Source organism: Diadema antillarum, unplaced genomic scaffold (assembly GCF_040938485.1).
Source record: "Diadema antillarum isolate AM-2024a unplaced genomic scaffold, OU_Dant_1.0 seq00000103_RagTag, whole genome shotgun sequence".
In the NCBI taxonomy this organism is placed as follows: domain Eukaryota; kingdom Metazoa; phylum Echinodermata; class Echinoidea; order Diadematoida; family Diadematidae; genus Diadema; species Diadema antillarum.
The window spans coordinates 1,455,996-1,483,040 of record NW_027271190.1 but is presented as its reverse complement, the minus strand read 5'-3'; the positions used below and the strand labels follow the sequence as shown (position 1 = coordinate 1,483,040).

Here is a 27,045-nt window from a genome sequence, read left to right as displayed (position 1 = left end):
AGAAAAGGCCAGGCCAAGCCCGGGCCAAGTCAGGCCGAGCCGCGGCCAAGACTACCTCCAGGGCTTGGCCAAATGCGCGGCCGATTTTGGTACCGCATTTGGACTTTTTGCGTGTTTACAGTGGAATGAAGGCCGGGCTCGGCCGTGGCCGAGCCCGGCCCTTTCACTTACTGTCAACGGGGTCTTTGCGATTAGACTTGTGCTGTCTCTTCTCTTTGTATCCTGCTTGTACTAGATTGTCCTTGTTCTTGTGGTCTCACAATTTACAACCTTGTGCAAAGTGGTGAGGGTTGTTCTTGGAGTGGACCGACTCTATGCTCCTTGTAGAAAGCATTTGATCCAAGTGTTAGTTTTTTCTTTTCTTTTTAAAGAGTTGAATAGACTGAAGACCATGAGAATTGCATACGTACAAGGGTATGTAATCAGCACCCTTATATGTATGCTGATATGAATTACATACGTATACATATTGGCAACTCCCTGCTTATAGTACTCCTGCTTCTCAAGACAACTCAAGATGCATACATGTGAAGGAAAGCAGTGTGCTCATCACAGAGAAGGTCAGGAGTCTTTCTCTGATAGAAGGGCATTACATGCACCATGGGTACATACAACATTTCTGCACTAACAAAGTCCAGAGATGTACATGTAGATCTTATGAGTGTCTCGTAATCTATTCTGTTCAAGAGCAATTTCATGATACAGGCAAAGTCAGATCGAAGATGTGTCCAAAGCCAGCCTTCTGTGTCTCGTCACCCAAACCCACCCATGTTTGGTCATTCTTACTTGATGTTCACACAAAACCAATGCTTTCTTTCCCCGTCATTTTAATAGCAGACTCATTTAGAGAAGTCGTCTTCATTTTTTCACTGTTTCCGTCCGCTAGCATGCCTAGAGAAGGTCAAACATGGAGTCGTTCCCGGGTTCTACTGGCTGCAACGATACCATCAAATGATCAAGGGTGGTGGGGGGCAGCAGCAGCGATCAGCTAACCTGTTAAACCTCTCTTCACCGACCACCACGGATCCGTTCGGAATGACCTCCTTCGCTCCTCAGCCATCGTCGGCGACCTCCGTGTCGTCCCCGAGTTCCACCACTGCCAGTACTAACCCCTTCTTGCCACACGCCCAGACCCTGCCCAACCTGGAAGCGGCGAATCCGGCATCAACAGCCGGGAAGCCAACCATGCGTAGGGGAGTCTCAGACCCCCTCACGCATGGCTACGTCAATATTGGGGCCCAGAGCGACGTGGAAGGGGAAAGGAGTTTACTGGACAGTACTGACCCTTTCACCCCCTCCTCTCAAATGGTACATCCCGCCCCTCCATCGTCATCCTCGTCAGGTAATTCATCGCTGGTCGTCGTTCTTCTCCCCCTCTTTCCATCTTCTCTGAATCACGTTTCCTTCCACTCCCCACTCACTCTATCACCAAGCCACAAGTTGGTGCCAAAGGCATGTGTGTCACCCCTCCATTTGTCCATCTGCCTATCCAGACATGACTGTTTGTAAACTTCTCAAGTTATTGGGGAATTTTGCTGCACAAATCATCATATTCAGAGTATCGTCATTGATTTAAAGCACCAGTTTTTAAGGGAACAACAAATGTAATCATCTTGTATGTTCTACCAATGTGATAATTAATTAATTGTGAGCAATTTGAGGCTTGGAGTCAAAAGGGGCCTGAGCTTTCAATCCTAGCAGAATCTTCGTCAGAGGCAAAATGACAAAGCAATTAGAGCCTTTCAAATTATACAGCTGAAACAAATAATCTTGTATAAAAGACAAATTACTGTACCTGATGAAACAGTAACACTTACCAATGAATTGTAAAAAATCTTATTAAAAGTTCCAGCTCCAGTTGCAGACTTGAGTTACTGGGACATGTTTTGTTGTTAGGGTAAACTTGGCACTTGCGTAATTATCAGGTTACGTGGCCATTCTAAGAATACCTTTATGGAGTCCATTGAATTTTGATAATGCACACACTGGCACCACAGGATCAATTGTTTATTAGTGTGGTCATTTGTGTTTGTATGAACTGTAATGAATCTGTGCCAGTGTTAGACTACATTAGATTTATACATCCAAAGCTTCAACTGCAGCATCTAAACAGAAAGTCTCTCACTAGTAAAGCACACAACATTTCAAAATAAAAAAGTCTTCTTAAAATTTGTATCAACCATGATAGATTCCTGTGATTTATGTACATCTATAAATAGGCAGATGATATTGTTAAAAGTCTAAATGTATGGTACAGGCAAAATGTCATGTGCTACTAAATGTGAGAATATTAGATTACAACATTGTCCTTTCCCAAACTAGCAATTACTTTCCCATATCTGTATCATTGTATTGTGTTTCGTCCTAGAGTTTTCTCCTAGAGCTTTCTGTACATCCACAGCTCCATATTTTTCTCTTGCTATTTCCCTACCCTTCCATGCACAGTCACACACACATGCACAGTACACACACATGCATTTTTTGTACAAGGCTTCCACCTGGATATATGATATTTTGCTCTAGGCAATTGGACATATTCCAATTTTTATGTCTGAAAAACATCCTTATATGTTTTATAGATTGATGAATTGAAATGTAAAAACCATCAAATTAAGTATCTTAATTCAGATTAGTAAGTTTAAGATTTAGGTATCATGCAGAATATCGGTAAATACACAGTTATGTTTCAGAATATGGGTCAAAATTTTAGAGTTGTCCCAGTTTAATGGTGTGAAATGTATTGATGACTGCTCGGAGCAAAACTTACAAATATCCTCAGTTGAAGCTGATTACAAGAACACACACATGAACCAACAAAGCCTGAGCAAATGGATGTGCCTGCTGTGCTACATACGCTCTTCTTCACCTCACACAAGCATGCGCACATCCAAAGAAAGACCTTCCTTTGACAAGTCATACTACTGAGTGCATCCTGCAAGTTTTCACCCATTTGTTTTCCCCTTTACTCCTTCAGTGCATTTTGTTCTTGTTCCTATTCACAGAACTTGCTCATTTTGTTTTGTCTGTTGTGCATGCTGGTTGTATGTCCTTGTATTGGAATGTTCTTGCTTCACTGAGCTTCTGAATGCACCCTGCAAATAAATCACACTCATATGCAGCATATACTGGGATGATCCTATCTTAAAGAAAGGTCAAATATTTGAGTTATGGCCCTTTGCATCATGGATTTATGAGTTTGTGATCTGTCTACTAGTAGTATGTGGACAAGGTTTTAAAGACATCTTCTTCCAGTATTCTATGGTCCATGTTTTGTGATCACTACCACTTTTATCCTTTGCAAAGTAGACATTGCCAGGGAACCTTTTGTTTGAAGATGATTTGCTTCTTTCTTCTTCTTTTTTTCCTCCCTTTCATCATGCTCATTTGTTTGGAATTTTCCCCTGCAAAGTTGGACACCCCATATATTGAGTGTATTGTGCATGGATGTACCCATAGCTTCTGGTATATGTCGTAAAATCATACCACAGTCTGCAATTAAGAACATGCACATGTATGTAGGCCTACATGAGATAAATTGAAAGAGAGAAGAGTGCAACAAGTTTTGATATGATGTTTCTCTCTGTTCTGCTGTGTTGCTATTATTTATTCACATTGGACCTAACAGACGTGTCTGTAAATATATGGTTCAGAAAAACTGCTAATATCTCAATTTTGTCTTTTCTGAAGCAGCCAAATTTTGACAGTAGTTAGAGAAGAGATTACTTTCCCAGCTAAAAGGCAAACTTTTTTAAGTATTTGATTCTGTCAACCCAAGTGACGCACATTTTGGTACAATTGTACATTACAAAGAATCCGAATGTGTGACTTTTTGTGGGTTTTTAGTTTTGCGGTCACATTTGGTCCTACAGAGGGGAAATTTTGAGACTAGTCAGTGGTATAGTTGCTGTCTTCTTCCGTAGGGTGGGTTTGGGGATGAGGAATGGCTTAGTTTGTTTTGGTGAGGAGACTTCAGGAAATGTGAGTGTGCATGCTATGCCAAGGTTCAGTGATTAAGATGCACATGTCTTTATTACGATGGGCCCTTGAGGTTTGTTTGGGTGGGGAATGTGTTCCCCCCCCCCCCACCTCTTCCACCCCACCCCACCCTACACATACTGATGATAACAAGCAGATATTGATGTAATGCCATGGCATACTTGTTCCCACTTCATGAAACAGCTCAATACATATGCGATGTGATGTATATACAGTGTTAATGCTTTCTATGATATGCAGCTGGGCAACAACCAATCAGCTGAAAGCTCTTCAGTTGTTGCCATGGCAACTGAATATGCGAGTTGTATCATACTATTAGGCTGAAAGGGTAATTGCAAAGCAAAATGAAATGAGTCCAGGGAGATGCTATCATTCCTATTGAGTCTATTGTCGAATCGTGCAAGATCATGCTGACATTGCTTGCATATTTGCACTTATCAGCTACACTACCGACTGATCATAGTCTGCTTGTGTATGACTGCCACCACACAGTTATCAAGAGAGAGCTAGTAATTTTAACCCATTAACGATGAGTCCCGAGCATACTCAGGCAAATGCGTGTTTTAGCAAAATCAGCCCTTCCTCAATGGGTTAATCTTCATGGAGATTAGTGGACAATGTGTCAGCAGTGGCTGGACCATGGGTTGCCACAAAGAACTTTGTGGATGACGTGTTGGGGGAGGGGGTTACTTGCAGAAGGTGGATTAACCAACTATACAAGACTAGAGGCTAAACATTATGGAGTGTGACCCATGCCAGTGTTGGAGGTCAGCTCAGGGTCAAGTGACCTTTGGGAAAGGTGTGTTCATTTTCTGTTCATAAGAAGTCTTCTTTATGACTGTGAATCAGAACTTGTCAAAACATTTCATCTGCCCTCTGGTTGGTGAGGTCCATTTTATGCAGATATAGTTTGTTTTGTTCTGTTTTGTGTTGTGTTGTTTTGTTTTGTTAAAACAAAAAAAAAAAAAAAAACATGTTTTTGCCAAGAATGGCTTAGGATGATATACTGGAATGCAAAGAACAGTTCTAGTATGGACCTTTTCTTGTATTGTAATCCAGATACCTTTTCATCTCATTCCACTAGTTTCAAATATGTTATGCATTCTGTAAAGACAGGTTCGCATGTGAAGATCAAGTTGGATTTTGTTGTGTGTTTGTGTGACACTACACATCACATTGATATGATTGTATCATCACAGATCTGTTATCCTGGGATTATCAGCCAAAACAGAGCATTGTACACAGTGTGCGTACGGGTCGTGAATCGTTACTTAAAAGAAATTCCTTACATGTATTCACTCTGCTCCGTGTTTTCACTGTTCTGTTTTGTGCCATGTTTTATCAGTTTTCTATGTCAATAATACATGCTCTTCTTGCTTAATTTTTTTTTTTTTTATAATGGCTGTATGCTGTTACATGTTCTTGATATTTTTCACGACCTATGCTTGTCTGTTAACATGTATATTATGCTGCATGTACATCTTCTTTATTGCACATATTTTATCTGATCTTACATATTTTGCATGTATCTTCTTTGCTTGCATGTTTTGTCATGTATATTATGCTGCATGCTTCATGTTAAGTAACGCCAAGGCTGCCTTTAATTTCTGCCATGATGACTTTAGGTCAAGAATTATTCCATTGTCACCTCTTATAGCACAATCATTTACATAAAGATGTACAACATCTTTCTAGCATGAATTCTAATCTATTGAAAATTATATGGTCTACAGCTCTCCGTTGTGATGCCTTGTATGAAGAAAGTCTTTCACTGTCACTCCATTTATGGATTTTTTTTTTAAATCCCAAAACTTTGTATCTACCTTCAAAGTAGTTGGTCATTCAAGCTACCAGCTTTTCAGACATATAGCAACCTTCTTGTAATCCAGCTTCATTATCATACTCTAAGCTAGTGATTTGAATGAAATCTTTCAAAAGTTTTTACCACACCAAACTTCTGAAACAGCAAGTGATGATTGAAGTCAAGCCACTAGGGAGGGGTGTGACTTCCAAGCCTGTTAATTTCAGATACGGGTGAATTCCCAGTCAGGTCACCCACATGTAATGGGCAATGTTAGACCTGCCTAAAAAAAAAAATTACATACTTTTGGAAGCATTGAAGCCCATCTATGTAGATGAACAACAGAGTGCATGAGGTCAGACTTGCTAGTGAAGGTTGTGGCTTTCAGGCCTGACCACTTTGGAGGTGGATGACTTTTCACTTAGATCACAAGCTTTAGCGGGTGGTGCTAGAGATTCATAAAAACTCGTGACACTCTCAAGACAATGTGCTATCAACTTTCTCTATAGCTTGGCACGTGTCACAGGACTATGGGAATAACGAGGGGTCGTCATCGTCTTCGACATCATCCTCATCATCATCCTCATCATCATCTTCGACATCTAGTAAGTAGCAACAAGGCGGTGCTCTATGCTTTGTTTCCTGTAGATGCTGTGTTTCCACTCTCTCTGTCTCTCACTTGTCCTGTGTCACACAAAGCATTGTGGGCAGCATCAATATCTGTTAGTGGGACTACATAAATCTTCTTCTCCTTTCTGTCTCAGCTACTGCCTCGCAGTTATTTGGGCATAGATTGTCATCAAATGTTCTGTCCTGTGGTTTTCCTGTGCTTCAGAGCCTTGTGTATGGCAGCTTCCAATCCAAATGCAACTTTTTCTGCAAACTGGCAGATTCATCCATGTTGAAAAGACCATATTTCAAGAAAATCTAGCAAGAGCAAGGGGGAAAAAACAACTTTAAGAAGTGATGTTTTCTTGAGGGAGCTTCAATAGTAGACACAGCTGGTAAGTCAGAGTCTAGGGCATAAAGGTATTTGATCATTCATCTTTTCATGTTTTGCATGGTTATTTTGTGTTACCATGGTGATTTATCCAAAGCTGGTCTCAATTCAGTGAAACAGATTCACACCTTATCTCAAGATTTGCAATTTTCACATCCACTGACAGCAAATTTTGTGATAAATGTATAGAGCAAGATCAGTTTGGCTCTGAATGCCTTCATCATTATACACCTGTGACATCAAAGATTTGTGATACACCATCCCAGATGGTATTCTACATTCAAGATAGTAACAAACTGAATGTTTTTACATGCTACCTTAATTACTAGTGAGTTGATCTATCTTGTGCGTAGTGACACATACCATACTGTTATGAGTCTATAGTTGTGTGACGTGAGTCGAGATTCAGAATTAGATGTGCACTTTCGTGGCGCCTGCCCACATTCTTCTACTCTCACCAAGGTGTAGACAAAGTCGGAGTGACGCCAGGGTTCGAGGACAACTTTGCCGGCATGGTGCTCAACAGCAACGGCGGCATGCTCATTCAAGACGACCATTTCCAGGAGCCGACGAATAGTACATTCTACACCGACCTGGATGGGCACAAATTCCAGGAGACAACATCAAAGTCGTCGTTACTGACGTAAGAAAATTTTGCTTTTCCTCCCATCATGATGATGTTAAGATTTGTTATGGATCTATGAAAGAAGTTATTCATAAATAATTGTTACAATTGTAGCTGTAGGCACTGGATAAAGAGTGTCGAGATTAAGTGATGTATTCAAATTTATGGATATTTTTCCTCTAGAGGAGCAGGTAACAAGCTGTTCCATCTGCCTGTAGATACCAAGTGCATTTTGATACTTGTCATCCAGTTTGCCTGTACAAATATTAGTTTTTGCTATATCATCAGGTGAGAATGAGAAGTATGTTCAGTCGCCACTAAACCAATTGGCCCGAATTCACGAAGGTGGTACAAATTGTTGTTCTTGTTGTTCATTTTCCATCTGGAAACCATGGTTTAAACCATGGACAAAAACCATGGAGCGCCAAGTGTCGCATGGAATATTTCGTTAGCGAAATTGTCATTTCGTGGACGGAATGTTCATTTAGTTACAAAATGTTGTCATTTCGTTACAAAATAATCATTTCATCGACGCAATGACTGATTTCGTACCGAAATATTCCATGCGACACTTGAGGCTCCATGGTTTTTGTCCATGATTTAAATCACGGTTTCATTTGTACCACCTTCGTGAATTCGGGCCATTGTGTTTGAGATAACTGAACGCCCTTCTCATTCTCAACCGACGATATGGTGGACAAGAGTGGGGCAAGCTATGTGGTTGTCATGAAGAACCTGTGAAACCTATGAAAGGTACATGTCGGCATCGAATTTGAATTTGGTGGTGAAGTAGTCTTGCTGTGGTGGCAGAACCAGGAGTCCCCAAATGAAGCCATCCCAAGATTCACAGCAGGAGCCACATCTGGTGATTCACATAGAGTATTACAATCTGCATTCATCATGAATCCATTCATACAAATGTAGATATGGGGGGGGGGGGGAGGGGTTTTGTGGCATGGCAGATTAAAACACTTGACTTTCGGTCCAAGATCCAAATCCCATCTAATGCTTACACATACGTCCTTGAACAAGATATTTATACCCACCATGTCCCTCTCAACCCAGGTATGTGAACAGGTACCTTAAAACGACTAGGGTAGTGATTTAAAAGGCAGGGCCCTCTGATAGAGCAGTGGCAACATGCTACCTTTGATAAAGAAGACCATGCTCATATTTGTCATCACACCCTGTTCACTTGATATACCAGGGTCCGTTTCATGAAACTTGTTATCAGTGACAACTGCCACATTTCTGTGACAAAGTTGCTCTCAGCCAGTCAGATGCAAGGATTTCAGTAGCTTATACCCTATTCTAACTGGGCTATTTGAGACCAAGTTTTTACGGGGGGGGGGGGGGGGGGGGGGGGGTGGTCAATTTGTAAATTTTGCCTGTACATAGAGCCGGATGTCAACTACAAGATTATATGGTCATACAATAGAAAAAATTTGATTTTATATTTTTTGATAAATTAATTATGCAAATTTACGCATGAAATCATATTTTCACCTATTACTCCATTAAAAAGATTGAAGGATTGCTAAATTTTTATGTCAGAGTTCCTCAAGACACATCGAACAATGTTCTTATAAAAAAATAGCGCAATCAAAATCAGTTTCTTTTGTTCTTTTGTTTTGTATTGTTTTGTTAATTTCTTGTGTATTTTATTGTTTTTTCGACCTTTCCTTTTCTATTGTTTTTTGGCCAAAATTTGTTGCAGGCACTTTTCCAAGCTGATCTACATTAGAATTGATTAATTTCAATGGTTAAAAGTTGAAATAATCTAATTTATATCATTTAAACAAAAAAACACAATTTGCATTGGATTTGCACACAAAATCATGAATTTGAGCTGTTTTTGGGTTGACATGCATATGCAAAACATTGCGTAACTTCAGAACGGTGTACCCGGACATCGCAAATTTGGTCTCAAAATATGCGGGAGACTTCAATGAAAAAAGTCATGAAACGCCACGGCAAAATCTTTGCGCGTTGCGGAATCGTGGCGCGAAATGTTGGGGGGGGGGGTCAATTTGACCCCCCAGTTAGAATAGGGTTAAAACAACTATGACAACTTGTCCGTGATACCAAGTTTTATGAAAAGGGCCCCAGGGCCCCGTTTTATGAAGAGTTATGATTGATTATATAGTTGATTTCTATCATTAGTCTATGGCAGCCTGTGTGTAAGGGAAATTTATTATCAGTTATATCTGTAGATAAAATGGGGCCCTGCTTTAACCCCTTCCCCCACCACACCCATGTTACTTCTCCCTCTCTCAATCTCTACCCCAGGAGTTCAAACCCAGAGATAGACAAGCAGGGCTATGCCTCCATCAAACCCTTCAAGCCTGCAGGAATCCGGGAAGAGATTCTGAAGAGGAGAGAGGACGAGTACACCTTTCCTCATGATTTCAGGTAGGTGGTGTGATTCAACAGATCCATGAAGGCCATCGGAGGGAAACAATCCTATTTTCTCTTCAAAGATCAAAAATTTGAAATCTTGAATTCATCTTCTTCCAATTTCAACGACGGAAACATTTTGTAACCTGAAGCTCTTTAGATATTGTGAAACGTGGTAATGTTGCTTGATGGGTTAAATTGACCTATATATTCTATTTCTATGCACAGTCTTTTGCACATTTGACTGAATCTTAACTTCAAAGCTGATTTTCTCAATGCAGTGTGTATTTGGTAGCCACCTTTTCGACTGTTTATCAAATGTTTATGTGGAGGTATTTAAAATTCATGTGAGAGAAATGATACATGTATGTCTTTAGAAAATGTGGGATATGGTCTGGAATGTTCAGAAATGCTGAAAGTACAAGACCTATGCCAGGCTGTTTTATGAATCTGACATGGTAAGAGGCCACATGCATGTTTAATTGTAAACTGCAAATCTCTATCCAGTTAAGCCTTTGTCATCCCCAAAATCATCCTCCTAGGGTGTTTGTCGGCACGTGGAATGTCAACGGCAAGGGGGCGACGGAGGACCTGCGGCATTGGCTGGCTGCCGATCCCCGACCCCCAGACATGTACGCCATCGGGTTCCAGGAGCTGGATCTGAGCAAGGAGGCGTTCCTCTTCAACGACTCCATCAGGGAGGAGGAGTGGCATAAGAGGGTCGTCATGTGCCTCCACCAAGACGGGATCTACGTCAAGGTAATGTCCCCCAAGCTTCCAGCCCCTTGGACAGAACATAAAATTAAGGTCCCATGTGTGAGATCTACAACCCACACTGTCTTGTAAAAGATCTCGCCTTGTTCATTGAGGGGGCAGGGTGTATACTAGCCTGTGGAAGTGGTCCGCCCTAAGTATTGTACGTACATACTATACAACTTGACCCCATGGAAGACCAGCTAGTGCAGCTGAATATGGGCTATCCAGCCATCTTGTCAGAAAGAAAATGACAAGAGAAAAACAAAACAAAACAAAATGAGCCCCTTCTCTATTGACTCTCGGAATTATTACACTTTCAGACCAATACCCTTTTAGTCCATATAAACCTTGTATCCACTTTGATAGTCGTTCCTGAAGAATCAATTATGCATATTACTGTACGCATATGTTTGTACTACATCGTCGTACAGTACATTATCTAATTGAGCTATGCAACACATTGTCGGCTGAGGCATTAACACTGAACAAAATTTAAGTATACCCCTAATGACATTCAATTTGCCAACATTTAGCTACACACGCATTCTGACGCTCACAGATAGAATTAGAATTCACTGTTGCAATGTAACATTTTCTGACGACATAAATACATCTGTAATGAGGCAACAAGCTGTCCGCACACAAAGAAAGAAGGAGTTGTCATCTAGAACAGTTCCTATCCCAATGCGTCAATTTGACATGCAATTTCACTTTCACGATGCTGATGCCATATTCCATATATGGATCATGCTCAATGGTACTTGACCAGGACTAAACCCGAATAAAAACTAACAGTGTTATTTCAAGTGTTATGGTGGTTTTGGTATTCACAACACTCTGCTTGCCATTGCGTTTGTACTGATTTCATTTTGACCTTTCACCTTTGATGGTCCCATCAGATCAAACTGATTCGTCTCGTGGGCATGATGCTGCTTGTATTCATTTTGGAGAGGCACTTTCCCTACATTGACGACGTCATCGCAGAAACGGTTGGCACAGGCATCATGGGTAAAATGGTGAGTTTGGATGTACAGTACTTATAGCAAAGAAGCATCAGGTCCGAACTCCAGAATTTATAACCACTTATGTCAGAAATATTTCCTCACTCCTTACCCCAGACAACATTGAAAGAGCTCTATAAGTTTGCTAACACTGTTATCAAGTATTATCGTCATGTAGATGAAAATGATGAAAAATAAAACTTCAGAGCATGTAGTTTTTCTTTTGTGTGTGTGTGTGTGTGTGTGTGTGTCATTTTGTGTTATGTGTGTGTGTTTTAAAGAAAGAGAAGAGAGAGAGAGAAAACAAATTAAGGCCCTATACAACAAATATGTTGCCCCAGACTATACATAAAACAAACAAAATAAATCTTCTGTGTTATTCCTATTTGTTTCACTGCGTTGTGTTATGTGATGATATGAGGAGTAGTGATTTCTTAGGGTGTTAAAGGACAAGTTCACCTTCATTAACATAAGGATTGAGAGAATGTAGCAATATTAGTAGAACACATCATTGAAAGTTTGAGGAAAATCAGACAATCCATTCAAAAGTTATGAATTTTTGAAGTTTTTGTGCAGTCACCGCTGGATGAGAAGACTACTGCAGTATATGATGTCACATGCGTACAACAATATAAGGAAAATATAAAGAGAATTTCACAAAATTTCATCTTTTGAAAAAAGTACACATTCCCTTGACTCGTTACTGACATATGTTATGGGTAATATTATTCCCATTGCCTTTAAAAAGAGGCAAGTCAAGTGCTCTTTTATTATGCGAAAAAAGTGAAAATATGTTGAATTTTCTTTACATTTTCTTTATATTGTTGTACTCATATGACATCACGAGCCTTAGTAGTCTCCTCATCCAGCGGCTCCAACACAAAAGTTTTAAAAATTCATAACTTTTGCATCGATTGTTCAATTTTCCTTAAACTTTCACTGATGTGTTCTACTAATATTGCTGCATTCTCTCAATCCTTAAGTTAATGAAGGTGAACTTGTCCTGTAATCGTTAATTAATGAAAACTCGAATTTGATGAGAGATTTGCGCAATCTGGTTGTTGTTTTTTTGTGTGTATGCATGGTAAAATTACATCACAGTATTTTTATTATCAAAAATTGGTCACCAAGTGACTCCTATGTACCCGTTACATATCGTCGGTTGAGAATGATAAGGGCGTTAAGTTGCCACAAAACCCATAGTGTTCGAGACAACTTAAAGCCCTTCTCATTCTCAACAGACGATATAATTTGTAATGGTTTTGTCATATTTTCATAGTTTCTTTAATAAAGCTGAATTAGCGAGTTCGCTCTTCACACAATGATTCCTGTCTATGCCTACTTGTTGTGAGGAGAAATGTAAATATTCATGAGATGGGAGGGGAAAACTTCAAATGCATATTCATATTTAAGGAGATGTGCAAAAACACAGTGAACAATTTGCAATGAGTGTTTGGAGGCTCAGTGGACCGTGGTCGCAAGTTGACATCACGCATACTGCTTGCCTGCATCAGCCAATTAAAAATTCAGAGGCATTGGTGATCAGGTGATTGCTTTTCCAAAAAAAGTCCTCGTGCCCTTAAAAGGGGGAAATGCCGTTTTTATCATCAAACTTTGCATCGTTGATTTGATACACATAATATTAGATCATACACTTATAATCTTTTAATATAGTCCTTATTGAAGAAATAAAAAGAAGAAGAAAACAAAACTGCTTGTGATATATGTGGACTGTGCAGTGGTAATAAACACAGGCATGAATACTGTACATTATGATGGCTGTTGTGAGCTGTCTGTAATTAAAGGAGTTCAGTGTTGTTTCTTTCCCGTGCATTTCATTTCTCTTTTTAAATCATCATCATCAGGTATTGGTGCCTGATGTAGGAATTGGACTCTCTGCTCTGAGGCAACCTCAGGGTGACAAGAAAACACTGAGGAGCAATATTTCTTCTTTGATTAACCTCTGAAGATGTGACTGTACCTTTAAACTCCTTTCCTTCCAGGGTAACAAGGGAGCTGTGGCGGTGAGGTTCAACTTCCACAACACCTCCTTCTGCTTCATCAACTCGCATCTCGCGGCCCACATGGAGGAGTTCGAGAGGCGTAACCAGGACTACCACGACATCTGCGCCCGCATGAAGTTCGAGCGGGAGAACCGCCAGCCCCTGGGCGTTATGCAGCACGAGTGAGTTGCCATGGCAACACCATCTCCCCTCTCTTTCTCTCTCTTTCATGGCCTCATGAATGTCGCCCTCATTATGTCAATGCTCCATCTCTGTGCTTCGTCGCTCAAATATTCATGACAGGCATTAGGCTTGCCACCTGCTCTCAGGAGTTTTCATGCATTTTTTTTTTTCCTTTACATTTCCCCCAGTCTTTTTCATTAAAGCAACAAGAACTCAGGTGTTTCTAAAGTGATAGCTGTGGCATGATTACAAGGATGATATCAAAAAGAACCAGGGGTATGGAAGCATGAAAGTGCTTTCAACTAGAAGATACCATCACATTGCATTATTGTCACACAGACCTCAAACTGTTAAGTGAATAAGCTTCAGTTGATTAGAGTGAGTTTGATCAATTGGGCAGATAGCATAACATGACCGTGATGTGAATTTTGTCTGGTATTTACCACAGACCATGTCATTCATATTGTCAGTCGTGTGATATCGATATACTTGTTGTACCACAATCACCAGGAATGACTGATGTGTTTCTTTGTCTTCTTTTCATTGTTGTTGCTGTCGTTGTCGCCATCATTGCCATCGTCATCATCATCATTGTCAAATGTATTATTTCGTATTTGTACTCTTATTGTTAGTTAAAATCCTAACCCAGGATGAAAGTGCAATGTGAATTCTGCTTTCATCCAGTCGCATTTAATCTCTACAGACCAGAGATGGCTTCTGTTCAGTAAGCGTCAATGCAGTACATATTTTAGTATACCATATCTCCCCCCCCAAAAAAAAAAAAAAAAAAAATTATAACGAGACCCTCCACAGTGATAGCTTTAAAAATAGTGAATCAATCCAAATACAATTTCAGGGTAATATAATTTATTGCCCACATCTTCCAGAAAACCTCATCCAATTTGCTTCAGTGGTCAAAGAGAAATGAGGAGTTTTGTAGAGCATGTCAGGAATCCTTTCTCTCCAAGTTCTGTCCATTATGTTCACACATTGATATGCAGTTTCGAGCATCCGAGTGCTAAACTTAGAAGAATCAGACTCATGACATGCTTTAGAATAATCCACATTTCTCTGTGACCACTTAACCAAATTGAATGTGTTTTTATGCCTCCGCCACGAAGTGGTGCCGGAGGCATTATGTTTTCGGGTTGTCCATCCGTCCGTATGTACGTCCGTACGTCCGTCCGCATTCGTTTACGCGATAACTTGAGTAATATTGACTGGAATTTTACCAAACTTGGTCCAAGTATAAAGTATGATGGGGCAATTACTTGATTAGATTTTGGGTGAAATCGACCAAAGGTCAAAGGTCAAAGGTCAAGGTCAAATCATGAAATTGTATCTGTATACGCGATAACTCCAGACTGGATCACGCAAATTTTACCAAACTTTGTCCGAGGATAATGTATGGTGGGACAATTACTTGACTGATTTTTGAGTGAAATCGGACAGAGGTCAAAGGTCAAAGATCAAGGTCAAATCCTAAAATTGATCTGTTTATGTGATAAATCAAAACTGGATGGAGCAGCTTTCCCCAATCTTGGTCCAAGGATGATTTATGATGGGGCAATTAGTTGAGTAGATTTTAGTGACATTGGCAAGAGGTCAAAGGTCAAAAGGTCAAGGTCAAATGCTAAAAATGTTGCTATTTCCCCCATATCCATGCCATGCCCAAAGGTATTTTCTTGAAACTTAGTGTAGACATATACTATTGCATAAAGATTCTCCAGAGAGAGTTTCATGTCAAGGTCAAAGGTCAAAAGGTTCAAGGTTAAGGTGAAAATGTTACAATTTTACTTTTCTCGCAGGTGGTTCAATGTATCTTCATGGAACTTGGTACATATGCATGTACTGACTAGCAGGGATTATCTAGGGAATATAGGGGTCATGGGTCAATAGTCAGGGGGTCAAGGTCATGGTCAACTCCTCAATATTTTACTATTTCCCTCATAAACTAGTATGTATATGCAATGCTTGCATTATTATTTTTAAAATTCAATATACAATATGTACATGTATTACCTAATGGAGATTCTCTTGGAAATTTCCTGCCAGAGGTTCAAAGGTTAAGGGTCAAAGCAAGGCTTTAATGCAAAAAAAAAAATCTATTTGGCACTGTTATTACACTCTTTCTTCATACCTTTAAAATTACCCAATGCATAAACTTATAAAGGGTCAGTCAGAAGTTAAGTAAAAATCCTCAATTCCCCAAATACATGTACCTGAACTCTTTCATAGACAATTATAGCAAACCTAGTTCAAGGAAAGTGAACATTCAAGATATTTCTGACAAACCTGTCATTTCAATATTTTGCCAGTTATGTGAAACTGTCATCACACATTGTAAAGACATTGTACTATACACCTATTGGGAGAATCATGCATTATGGCGGAGGCATCAGTCGCCATAGCGACATTTCCAGTTTTTTTCTGCAAGATAGAGCTAAGATGTTGCATTTTAAGACCCTGAAGTAACATATAGACAGTTTAATCATATTGGGAGTTATCAATGCAAAAATCTGATCATAATCTTTTGGGGGACATACTGTAGAGTGATCAATGCCGCTCATGCTCTCTGTTGCAGTGTTGTCATCTGGATGGGGGACCTGAACTACCGCATCAGCGACATTCCAGTAGAATCAGTCAAGAAGCTGGTGGATAAGAATTCATACAAAGAGCTGCTGACGCAAGATCAGGTAAGGAGAAAAGGGATGGTTTTGCTTTCATCCATGTTTGTGTGAAATACTGTTCAATGTGCTTTGCATTTGTGTGAAATGACGGACTGCACGTTCGCTACTGTTGAAATTTATGAACAAAATATTTGCATAGACAAGACCCTAAGAAAGATAATAGCACACCACTGGAAGGTGATGCAGAATGGAACGTGCACATGATGGACAACGGCTTTGAACTGCAAATGTGTGAATTCCTGCTGTAGGATTTTAGTTGCATAGTAAATTGTAGACCTTTTGTCATACATGCCCTCTTTGAGCAATTTAATTAATTGTATGAGGGAGTAGTTGTGAAGTGTGATGTGTGTTCTTTCAACCAAATAAGCCAGTTCACAGTTAGCACTAGTCTGCAATGACCTCTCCAACCACAGACTTTTCTGTTGCTGAAAAGAATGCACATTCACCTGTAAATACCAATCTGCAACTGGTTCATTTACAACACAGTTGTCATGAAGCCCTATCCAGGTTTTGAATACCTCAGTTGCAAATCCATTTCAAGAGAAGGTCTGCAATGACCTTTATCTGCACATGCTCAGATTGAAACTATGGACTGGCTCATTTGACATGATTTTATTTTTATTGTTATTATTTTATTTTATTGTTTTAAATCTGCCCCGTCCTTCTAAAGCTAAACAGACAGCGGGAATGCCAGAGAGTCTTTGCAGGCTTTCAGGAGGGGCCCATTGGATTCAGACCCACCTACAAGTACAACTCGGGATCAGATGAGTGGGACAACAGGTAAGGGACTCCGGAGCTGCTTTGCCTTTTTAATGGTGTCATCCAGGAACAAAAAAAAAAAAAAAAAATCAAGACATACACAAAAGGATAAGAGGTAGTACTCCATGGGGGGGGGGGGGGGGGGGGATGAATAAGAGTTACTTTGTGAAATATTGTAATTGCATTAGAACTCCCCTCATTGAGATGTGTCAGGGCAGTTTAGTTTATTTGTGTGTGTGTGTGTATTTTTTTGTCAGTTTGTTTTGTTTTTTCAAGCATGGAGCTCCAAAAGCAAGAAGAACGAGGGAGAAACCTGGGTCCTTTCTTTGCATTCAATTTCAAGAAGAAACAACAACACAACTACAAATCAACTTGTCTACCTAAGGAGAAAAGTCTAAAGTTTTCATTCTAAAGAAACTGGCGTGAGAGCTCAATTTCTTCAAGGATTGTTGATAAGTTGAGGAATGGTCAGTCTGTTTCCCTGACTCACTAATGTCTTCTTGTGCTTTCTCAGCCATGACAAACTTTCATATAAGGTTTTAAAAAAAATCATCAACAACAATAGAGAGAGAGAAAAAAAGAAAAGACTTGTGTTGGACGTAGGAAGAGTCTGTACATACAAGTTGTACATTGTATGTAGATCTGCATCATAACATGTTATAGAATTTGTAAGCTCTGCAGATACTTTGAAGCATCTGGCATTTGTTGTGAAACAATGCTTTAAACCATACAATTGATGAGTTGGTGTGCTCATTCAGGAGAATTTAGACGGACAAATATAAGAAGTGTTTTGATAAGTTGTCATGTAATTTTGTATAAAACATAAACATTATATCCTTGTTCCAATCCAGTGAGAAACAGCGTGTGCCTGCCTGGTGTGATCGCATCCTTCACCGTGGCGACCGCATCGCCCAGAAGGTCTACCGGAGTCACATGAAGCTGAAGCTGAGTGACCACAAACCCGTCAGTGCCCTCTATGATATAGGGGTGAGAACTTGGGAGATTTGTTTTTTCCTTGTAACATCTATTTCCTATCGTACAGTTAAAAAATGGAATGCAATACTATGAGGATTCAAATTCTGTATGGAGGTTGAATGGTACAAGTATACATTTGATTTATACTTTTTGGCTGAGTGCAGACCTCCCAACCATTCTGAATTTGGAGGAAAGAGTCAGAATTTTGTCCATTCCCAACTGTTTGTTTTGATAGGTGTTTCTTATTTTTCTTGATAATTTTACTACACAATCCTATGGGAATTGCCCTTTCCTACTTCTGAGCCAGATCATCCCTATTTTTAGTCAGAAAGGTTGGGAGGTCTGGTGAATGAATGCAGATTTCATTGTGTAGGAATCTCATTGATTAGATAATTAGGGGTTGTTGTTTTTGTTTTGTTTGGGGGGGGGGGGTTCATCCATGTGTCACCACCTTCCATGCAGTTTCTGCAGGACTACCAAATAAATGTATGAAATGCTCATCAGGTGGAGCAAGCTGATGTTTAGTAATTCACTGATGTTTTACTCTTTTATGTGCTTGAAAAAGCTTTGTCTGATAATAGTAAAAGCAGTTCTTTTATAACTGTAGAATATTTGGTAGTATCAATTTGATGAATACAAATATGATTTACTCCTCTTTCCTTGTGCTGCAGGTGAAAGTTGTGGACGAGAAGAAATTCAGGGAAGTGGTGGAGGAGGAGATACGAAAACTGGACAAGCAGGAGAATGAGGCCCTGCCTCAAGTCACCCTTGGGAGGAATGAGGTGAGTTTTCTCTCTCTACCATACCTTGTCTGTCAATCATCTGTTCCACTTCTTGTCATGAGAAGAAATGTCCTTAGGAATTCAGATATTCAGAATATTTGTGCCCATCAAGCATCGTATTTCTTTGAGAAAAACCACAACTAATGTTATCTGTCTTCTACTGATGCCAGTATAAGTGTGAGTCAGGCCATATCTGTTTAGTTTGCTGCCCTCTGTATCACACCACCAAAGATCAGATAATGAAACTATCTACAGTTGAGAATGATAATGGCATTAAGGTGCCACTAACACTATGATGGCTTTAGTGACAACTTAATGCCCTTATCATTCTCAACCGATGCTATCAAGCTTTTCCTAACATTTCATTTGATAATTGCCTAATCACATTTCACGATGTTACCTAATATGTTTCAAAGAACAGTGTGTAAATGTGCCGCCGCCATCTTCCAATATCTTTGCGTGTGGTGCTCAGTCAAACACCCAAAATGTCAAAGTAGTTAAATAGAATATCCTGTGTACCGTTTGCAGTCATCCAGTCTGACATGACATTGGTGACTTGTCACATCTTCCTTTTCTTTTCTTCTTCTGCATCTCGTTGCCATGGTGAAGTTGAACCTTGGTGAGCTGCGCTTCATGGAGGAGATGGTCGAGATGGTGGAGGTGGCCAACACGGGACAGGTCAACACGCTGATTGAGTTTGTGGCCAAGCTGGACGACAAGTCGCCGTGCAAGCCCTGGCTCAAGGTGGAGCCCCAGTCCACGTTTATGATGCCAGGTAGGCTGGTCGGTCTCTGATCTCCAGGATGCTTTGCCTTAACGACCTTAACCTGTTTCATGTCTGTTGGGAAGTGAGCTGCAGGAATATTCATATAATAATAATGATAATAATAAGGTCTTATTTATCCAGAGTAGCCTCTTCAGTGTTGCCTGTACTCTACCAGAGGGCCCTGTCATTGTTTTACCCTACCGTTGCCAGGTACCCATTTATACACCTGGGTCGAAAGGAACATGGTGGGTAAAAACATCTTTTCCAAGGACGTAAGCATTGGGAGGGAATCGAACTCGGGTCCTCCGATTGGGAGTCGGGAGTCTTATCCACTATGCCACCACGCCCCTATCATCAAATTGGCAACCTGAAATTTTACTGCATTCAAATTATAGTGGGAAAATAAACGATGGTACTGCTTAGATTTATCAAGTCAGCACAAAATCATCAAAATTTAATGATTGCCATTTTGACATAGACACATGAGCTTTAATCATTTGATATATATTGCCAATCTAAGAATCGGCTATTTATTTAGTGACTGTAAGGCTTTCGAAATTTTGCAACTGAAACCGAGTTAGGATCAAGGTAGGTTGTGGTGACGTTCTCAAGTAAGGTCATAGTAAAGTCTTAGCAAGTATGGCTTTAAATACAGTGGAAAATTAGTGAAAGTGTATGCCAGAACAAGAGGGATAATGTCAAGCCCCCAAACAAGTTATATTGCAGTAATGTGTCATACAAAGATGTGTTTTGGTAGGTTGACTTTCTCTTTTTCTCATGGGATTCGGGATAGTGGTGCTCAGAAAGATTAGCCACCCACAAAAGCACACAGAAACAATACGTGCACACACATCTACACACATGTTGCACATACACATTGTAGTACATACACTTATGCTGTGCGCTCACATGCATACACATGAGCACTTGGATAGGAGCAACTGTACAAGCTGACATGATAATATTTTGACTGTTGTGATCACAATGGAAAATGTATATTTCAGTAAATTGTTCAGGCACAGGGGAATTTGAGGGATATTACTGGTTAAACAATTTAAAAATTAATGCAGGCAGTGCTCTGTGGTTGTTCAGAAGACTGCATTGATCTAAAATGGGCCATTTTTTAGTCGCTTCCTCTGACACTCTAATTTTCCTCCCCCCCCCCCCTCCCCCCACAGGAGACATGGTGGAGGTCAAAGTTACAGCATACATTGACAAGACGACAGCATCAGCGTTCAACACTGGCCATGACAAAGCTGAGGACATACTGATTCTTCACCTGGAAAATGGCAAAGATTACTATATATCCTTAACAGCATGAAGTACCTGCTGCCTTTTGTCAGCTGATGTCTGTGCAATTTCATAGGTGTATTTGTAAATTTTTGCACAGTTCTCTACATGGATCTACTCTAGCGTTATGCAGTACCTTGGTAACTTTGGCCATCAAAATTCAACAGTCAAAAGAAAAAAAAAAGAAAGAAAAAGAGGTTTCATGGGAGATGTTGAGAGATTTCTTATGTGGTAGCAATCTGTAGAAACCATGTGGATTGTCGTGATTGCGATTTCCTATCATAGGTATTTATAAGTAGAACTAACTGAAAAAAAATGAAGATTTTTTTTATTCTTGTGCCCACTAGGATGCATTGCATATGTCTTATGTTTTTCTAATCCAGTGTTGGAATCAAAAGTTTACATCTTAATGGGGACGTTTTCTGAATCAATTACATCACAAATTGTAGTCAGTTGTCATCTACATTGTAAGGAGGGCAACATATGGAATTAAATAAAACTTCAAAAACTAATGGCTTTTGCAGGATGGTAAGGTTTTCCTCGGATGTCAATGACTGCTTCAGTAGTCTTTCTGCATTTAGTCAATCCATTATGTGTTTTGGGAAACTTCCCCTTTTTATCGTTGAAAGTCAGCATGTGTTACGAGGGTTACAATTGTGTGGCTCTGAAACTGTTCGAAGGTGTATGTTTAGAGCTCAGGAAGCCAAATTCCACTTGTTATGACATCCTTGACCACATGATCACATCACAGTAAGTGGTAGCTATCGGCCAAGCTGCTTCGGGGCATCCATCGAGGCACTGGTCAAGATGCACGAACCCATCAGCGAGATGACCATGCAGGAAGTGGTGGACCTGGTGAGTTGAGTGGTCAAGCTATAGGGGTCATCACAACCTTGCTGTTGGTCATTGCATGTACAGTGTATTTCAGAGATTGGATTACTGTTTAATTTAGATGATTTGAAATGATTTGATTTAAATTGATTCATTTCATAATGTGACCACCGATGAAGCAGTGAATGCTTGTATGCAAACAGCCATGGCTGTAAGTCACTTTTGAATGACTAGGCAGAGAAGATAGAGTGCTTTGTTTAACCCTAACTTACCTGGGGGGGGGGGGGGGGCCATAATGGCCCCCCCCCCCCGACACTTAGCGCGATATCTCCGCAACACGAGAACCCATCCACACAGCGATTCGTGACAATTTATCTTGAAGCCTTGCGCAACTTTTAAGACCAAATTTGCGACGTCCGGGTACGTGGTTCCGAAGTTACGCAACATTATGTAAGTGCATGTCAGACCGAAAATTGCTCAAACACGTGATTTTGTGTACAAAACCAATGCAAATTAGGTTTCTATCTCAAAATCATAATTGTATCATTATTTTTACTTTTAGTGATTAAAAGTAATTAATTTTATGTTTCTTATGATTGAAATGGTGTCGCCAAAGATTCCCATTGAAAAAACAATAAAAAACAAAAAGTGAAAAAACAACGAAATACATAAGAAATTATAAAAACAATAAAATACATAAGAAATGAAAATTGATACCAATTTTTTTTCAACCTAAATTTAATCAGAATTCACCAAAGAGTCTTTAAGCAAAAAATTTTGAAGTTTGAGGGCTTTGTATTTTATGATTTACAGCCAAATTCTGATTTCATGCATAAATTAACATAATTAATTCATATAAAATAAAATAGAGCGATTTATTGAAATTTATCCACACAGTTCAATAGATTGCATCATGAGTGACTCGCATGCCAATTTTCGTAACGAACGCGCGATCCGCGGCCGAGATCATAAGGGGGGGCCATCATGGCCCCCCCAGGACTCTAAGCTCACAAAATAGCCCAGGTACAAGTTAGGGTTAAGGGTGCAACCACTGCAGCTAGGGGACTTGAATCGGGATCTTGTGATTGATAGTCTATGGGTGTGTCCGAGCGATCTAAGGCGGACCAAAGCGAACTGAACCAATGCGTACAGTACTGAACTGTACCAGTTTTGGAGCGTTTGAGCGCTCTGTTGAGAAAGCGTACCTCAGGACTTATTTTTAGAGGGGGTCACACAATTTGAAGCAAAAGGGTCGTTCACCCGGCATGCTTAAACTACTTACAGATGTCCCAAACAAGGAGATTGAACTCCTAGCATTATGACGTATGCGGGTGATACACGCATTCTTCACATGCAAACTTTTGGTACCCTTTTGGAGCACATCGGGAAGTGGTCCACTTTTGGCTCGAATCAGTACAGTACATACTTTTAAGTGTTCAAGCACTCCTCTGGCACGGGTACGGTATGGTACAGTTCGCTTTAGGAGAGCGCTTGGACTTACCCTGGGGTCTTTTCCACTGAGCTATAACATCTCTGCCTTCCCACTGTGACTTCTGTAATGCTTTGCTTATAACTTGAAGGATGTAGTATGCACCCTCCAGACGTTACAAAAGATGGACATTCGGTCAAGAACCAAGTACTAAAAATATACAAATGTCCCATTCATTTTCCCTACCTGGCAATGAGTTTTAGTGTCCCGGGGCCTGCTTTGTTAGATTGTGACCCGTTACCAGCTGTGTAAATATAGCGAACAAGACATATTCCATTGTGTTATGAAAATATTTCAACTTTTCTTGCTTCCCATGCACTTCCAGTAGCTGTACCTTGCCAGGCGATATGATGGCCATTTCTGTTAATTTTCACCTCCCTTCAAAAACAACAACAACAACAACGACGACGACAACAAAACAAATTTGGCCTAATGTAGGCATTATGATGTCACCATCCCACATGAAAATCAATGTCGATGAAGTAGGGTTGAGGGAGATTCCTATAGTGGTGGCCCCCTTTTCTCTAACATGTAATTTGGGGACGTATGAAGATTATCATCTTGGGGTGCTTCACAAAAGCCTCTAGAAAGATAAAATCTTCAGGGTGAGGATTTGAAACTAAAGGTGACAATGTAATTATTAATACCGGTATTTTCCGTTTTTTCCTTATGGACCAGAAAATATGAAAGACTCCCATCTTTCATCTTACCAGCAGTAGATGTATGGTTTTGCTTTTGACAAAAATGCTGGTGTTTTACCTGCACAGCGCTGCTTGCATTGGGTACTCTATAATTAATCCCCCCTCCCCTTTCTTTCTTTCTTTTTCTCGGTGTGCCAGGAACAAAATGCCAAGGTAAAGGAGAGTGCTGCAGACTTCAAGAGTTATGACATTCCAAAGGAGATTTGGATGCTGGTAGATTACCTCTTCAGGAACGGCATTCAACAGGTGAGGGCGCCGTTTGGATCAGTGATTCTTCTCTTTGAGTTGCAACATTATTGAAGATTGACATATCTTACTTGATGACTGCAAGTATCATGTGACTCATTCAGTGGTTTTAAATCAATCCTGTGTTCAATAAATTTGATGCTGCTACTACCTTACTGATGGTAAGATCCCAGATGAGTTAGAAAATCCTCATGCTAGACAGACAAGAATGTGTGATGTGTCAGACTACCAAAGAGACTACCAAAAATTCTTCATATTGGGTGAAAAGATTTCTGTATTCATCTGATATGCATTGCTTTATTACTTCATGCATTTTATTTTCAAATATATATTTTAAGTATGTGTAACCATGTATGCCACTTGTGGCACAAAGATTTTCCATCTTATGGACAATAAATGAAATGAAATGAAAGTGAAATAAAATCACATAATTTCATGTAATGTGATGTGAATGCTCTTTCTCTGTCTTACCTGTATTCAACCAACTCCCCTCCTTCTTGCTTTTCTTCTACTTTATCTATTTCTCATTTGTCTCTCACACAAACTATCTCCCATTGTTCCTTTTTCTGCCTGCCAATGCTCTTCCTGCCCCTCCCCCATTATCTTTTTCTCTTTTATCTATCTCTGTATCTATCTCTTCTCTCTGTCTCTATGTCTGTCTAATTCTCTTCCTCGCTTAACTCTCCCACATCCACCTCTCTCTCTCTCTCTCTCTCTCTCTCTCTCTCTCTCTCTCCTGTACTCGTCTACCCCTTCAACAGGAGAACCTGTTTAGCCAGGAGGGTCTACATGCAGAGGTGCTGGCCATCAGGGATTTCCTGGATACAGGTTTCCCAGAGGAGATTCGTATCCTTTCCACCACTAGGGGGCGCTGCTCACATACACCCATTCTCATCTCAAAATTATTAGTCTTTGAGTGCAAGCGTTGTTGGGGTCTTCAATCAAGATGTGCTTACTGCAGCATAGGCTTTTATGTCCTTTATTTACCAGTTAACACATTCACTGCTTTGAACCGTATACGGACAATTACCTCACAGCTAATTACTGGTTAGTGGTAAGAGTAGAGCGAAGATTCGGGTTAGGGTTAGGGTTAGGTTTAGGGTTAGTAGTAGGTTCAGGTTTAGGATTAGGATTAGGGCCAGGGGGTAATTGCCCTGGACCCCTTTACTCCATTCAGAGATTGGCACAGATGAACTGGAACTAATCCTTGAATGAATAAGGATAAGTACATATACCTACCCAATCACTTTTGTGCCACAATTTCTTTCTTGTGGGACTAATGCATTTTTACACCTAAATGGGTATTTCCGACTTGCTTACACTGCAGCTAAGTGCATGGATATAATAATAACAGGTATTGGGTTAAAAGGATGAGTGATGCAACAAAGATAACCAAATGATCATCATGTGGTCTGAACATGCACACATCACTCCATGAATGATACAGTACTGTTGAGTCTTGTGACAGTTTAAAATCAATCACACAGTGTCATGACCCTTAACCTTTAACTCCCAGCTGGCAACATCCACTCGGTAGCGGAGTCTCTTCTGGTGTTCCTGGCCAGCCTCAGGGAACCAGTCATCCCTTACAAGTGCTACCAAAAGTGTCTCGACGGAGCCAACAATTTTGTTCTCTGCAAACAGGTTAGTCTGTTAGATTGGTACATTGCTTTAGTTCATGAAAAAGAAATAGAATATGTTGTTCAAGATAGTCCAAATTATACAAGCCTGATAAAAAAATGCAACAAGAAGAAAGAAAGGTGAAAATAAAGTGAGCTCATAACATGAAGTTATTTCAGGATCATGTCTCTTAAACAAATAAGATGAAAAAAAAAAAAAAAAAACTGTGATATACAATTTTGGTTAACTACATTAGTATAGGGTACATTTGATCTTTGACCCCTCGTTGCCCCACAGCCACCCCCCCCCCCTTAAAAGTATCCCACAGTCCCTGTACAGTACATGAGACTTGAGGCCTCATTGCCAATTTCTCCATCTCCTTCCAGATCATGAAGCAGCTCCCAAAATGTCATCGGAATGTCTTCAAGTACCTGACGGCCCTCATCAGGGAACTCCTCCTACACAATGACGACAACAAACTGGATGCCAAGACACTAGGTGAGGTCCTGGGCCCTGTTTCATAAAGCTGTTCTTAAAGTTACAAACAACTTAAGAACGACAGGAACACGTTCTGATGTGCTAGACTTATCAGAATTTCAATAATTCAGAACAAGAACTGATCACCAGTCGTTCTTAAGTCGTTCATAACTTTAAAAACAGCTTTATGAAACACCCTGCTGCTCTGCTTTCTCTTTCTATCCTCTCCTATAAGAACTAGAGCTGCTAGGTCTCCATGATCCTGCTTGGAGCTCACTGAAGAAAATGTCTATTCTTTTAGAGAAATCCACCCAAAAAACAAGTTAACTCTCAAAGATAGAGGAAAAAATTCCCAACAGAAGATTCCAAAAATGAATGATGTCATTTCTTGTATATATTTGGAGTGGACCACTTCATTGAGTGTGCATCCTGCTCTTTCCATGATTGAATGAAGCAGGATCTTTTACGTGCATGAGTTGTGACTGTCTCGCACACGGGACTTATATGACAAAGTATTTTTGCCTCTTACTATTTAATAAAGAGGATGGCATGATATCACACAACATTGCTGGGCAAGACTCACAGACCTCAAAGCCGGGTCATTTGATTGCAAGGCAGAGACTCTACTATCCTAACCACCTCTTTGCCTAGCTGTTC

The 27,045-nt window shown here is 40.1% G+C and overlaps 1 protein-coding gene across 1 annotated transcript in view; it reads left to right on the top strand.

Moving 5' to 3' along the window:
• LOC139726904 (inositol polyphosphate 5-phosphatase OCRL-like) overlaps positions 1 to 27,045 on the top strand; it is a 45,846-nt gene that overhangs the window by 17,706 nt on the left and 1,095 nt on the right. Inside the window, exons 5-22 of the mRNA XM_071637898.1 lie at positions 887 to 1,342; positions 6,307 to 6,402; positions 7,260 to 7,440; positions 9,715 to 9,834; positions 10,362 to 10,578; positions 11,475 to 11,591; positions 13,580 to 13,761; positions 16,347 to 16,458; positions 17,123 to 17,232; positions 18,063 to 18,198; positions 18,858 to 18,968; positions 19,578 to 19,743; positions 20,913 to 21,037; positions 21,769 to 21,879; positions 24,184 to 24,291; positions 25,053 to 25,137; positions 25,808 to 25,935; positions 26,298 to 26,409. Coding sequence (XP_071493999.1) covers positions 887 to 1,342; positions 6,307 to 6,402; positions 7,260 to 7,440; positions 9,715 to 9,834; positions 10,362 to 10,578; positions 11,475 to 11,591; positions 13,580 to 13,761; positions 16,347 to 16,458; positions 17,123 to 17,232; positions 18,063 to 18,198; positions 18,858 to 18,968; positions 19,578 to 19,743; positions 20,913 to 21,037; positions 21,769 to 21,879; positions 24,184 to 24,291; positions 25,053 to 25,137; positions 25,808 to 25,935; positions 26,298 to 26,409 — 2,673 coding nt within the window. The remainder of the gene's footprint in view (positions 1 to 886; positions 1,343 to 6,306; positions 6,403 to 7,259; positions 7,441 to 9,714; positions 9,835 to 10,361; positions 10,579 to 11,474; positions 11,592 to 13,579; positions 13,762 to 16,346; positions 16,459 to 17,122; positions 17,233 to 18,062; positions 18,199 to 18,857; positions 18,969 to 19,577; positions 19,744 to 20,912; positions 21,038 to 21,768; positions 21,880 to 24,183; positions 24,292 to 25,052; positions 25,138 to 25,807; positions 25,936 to 26,297; positions 26,410 to 27,045) is intronic.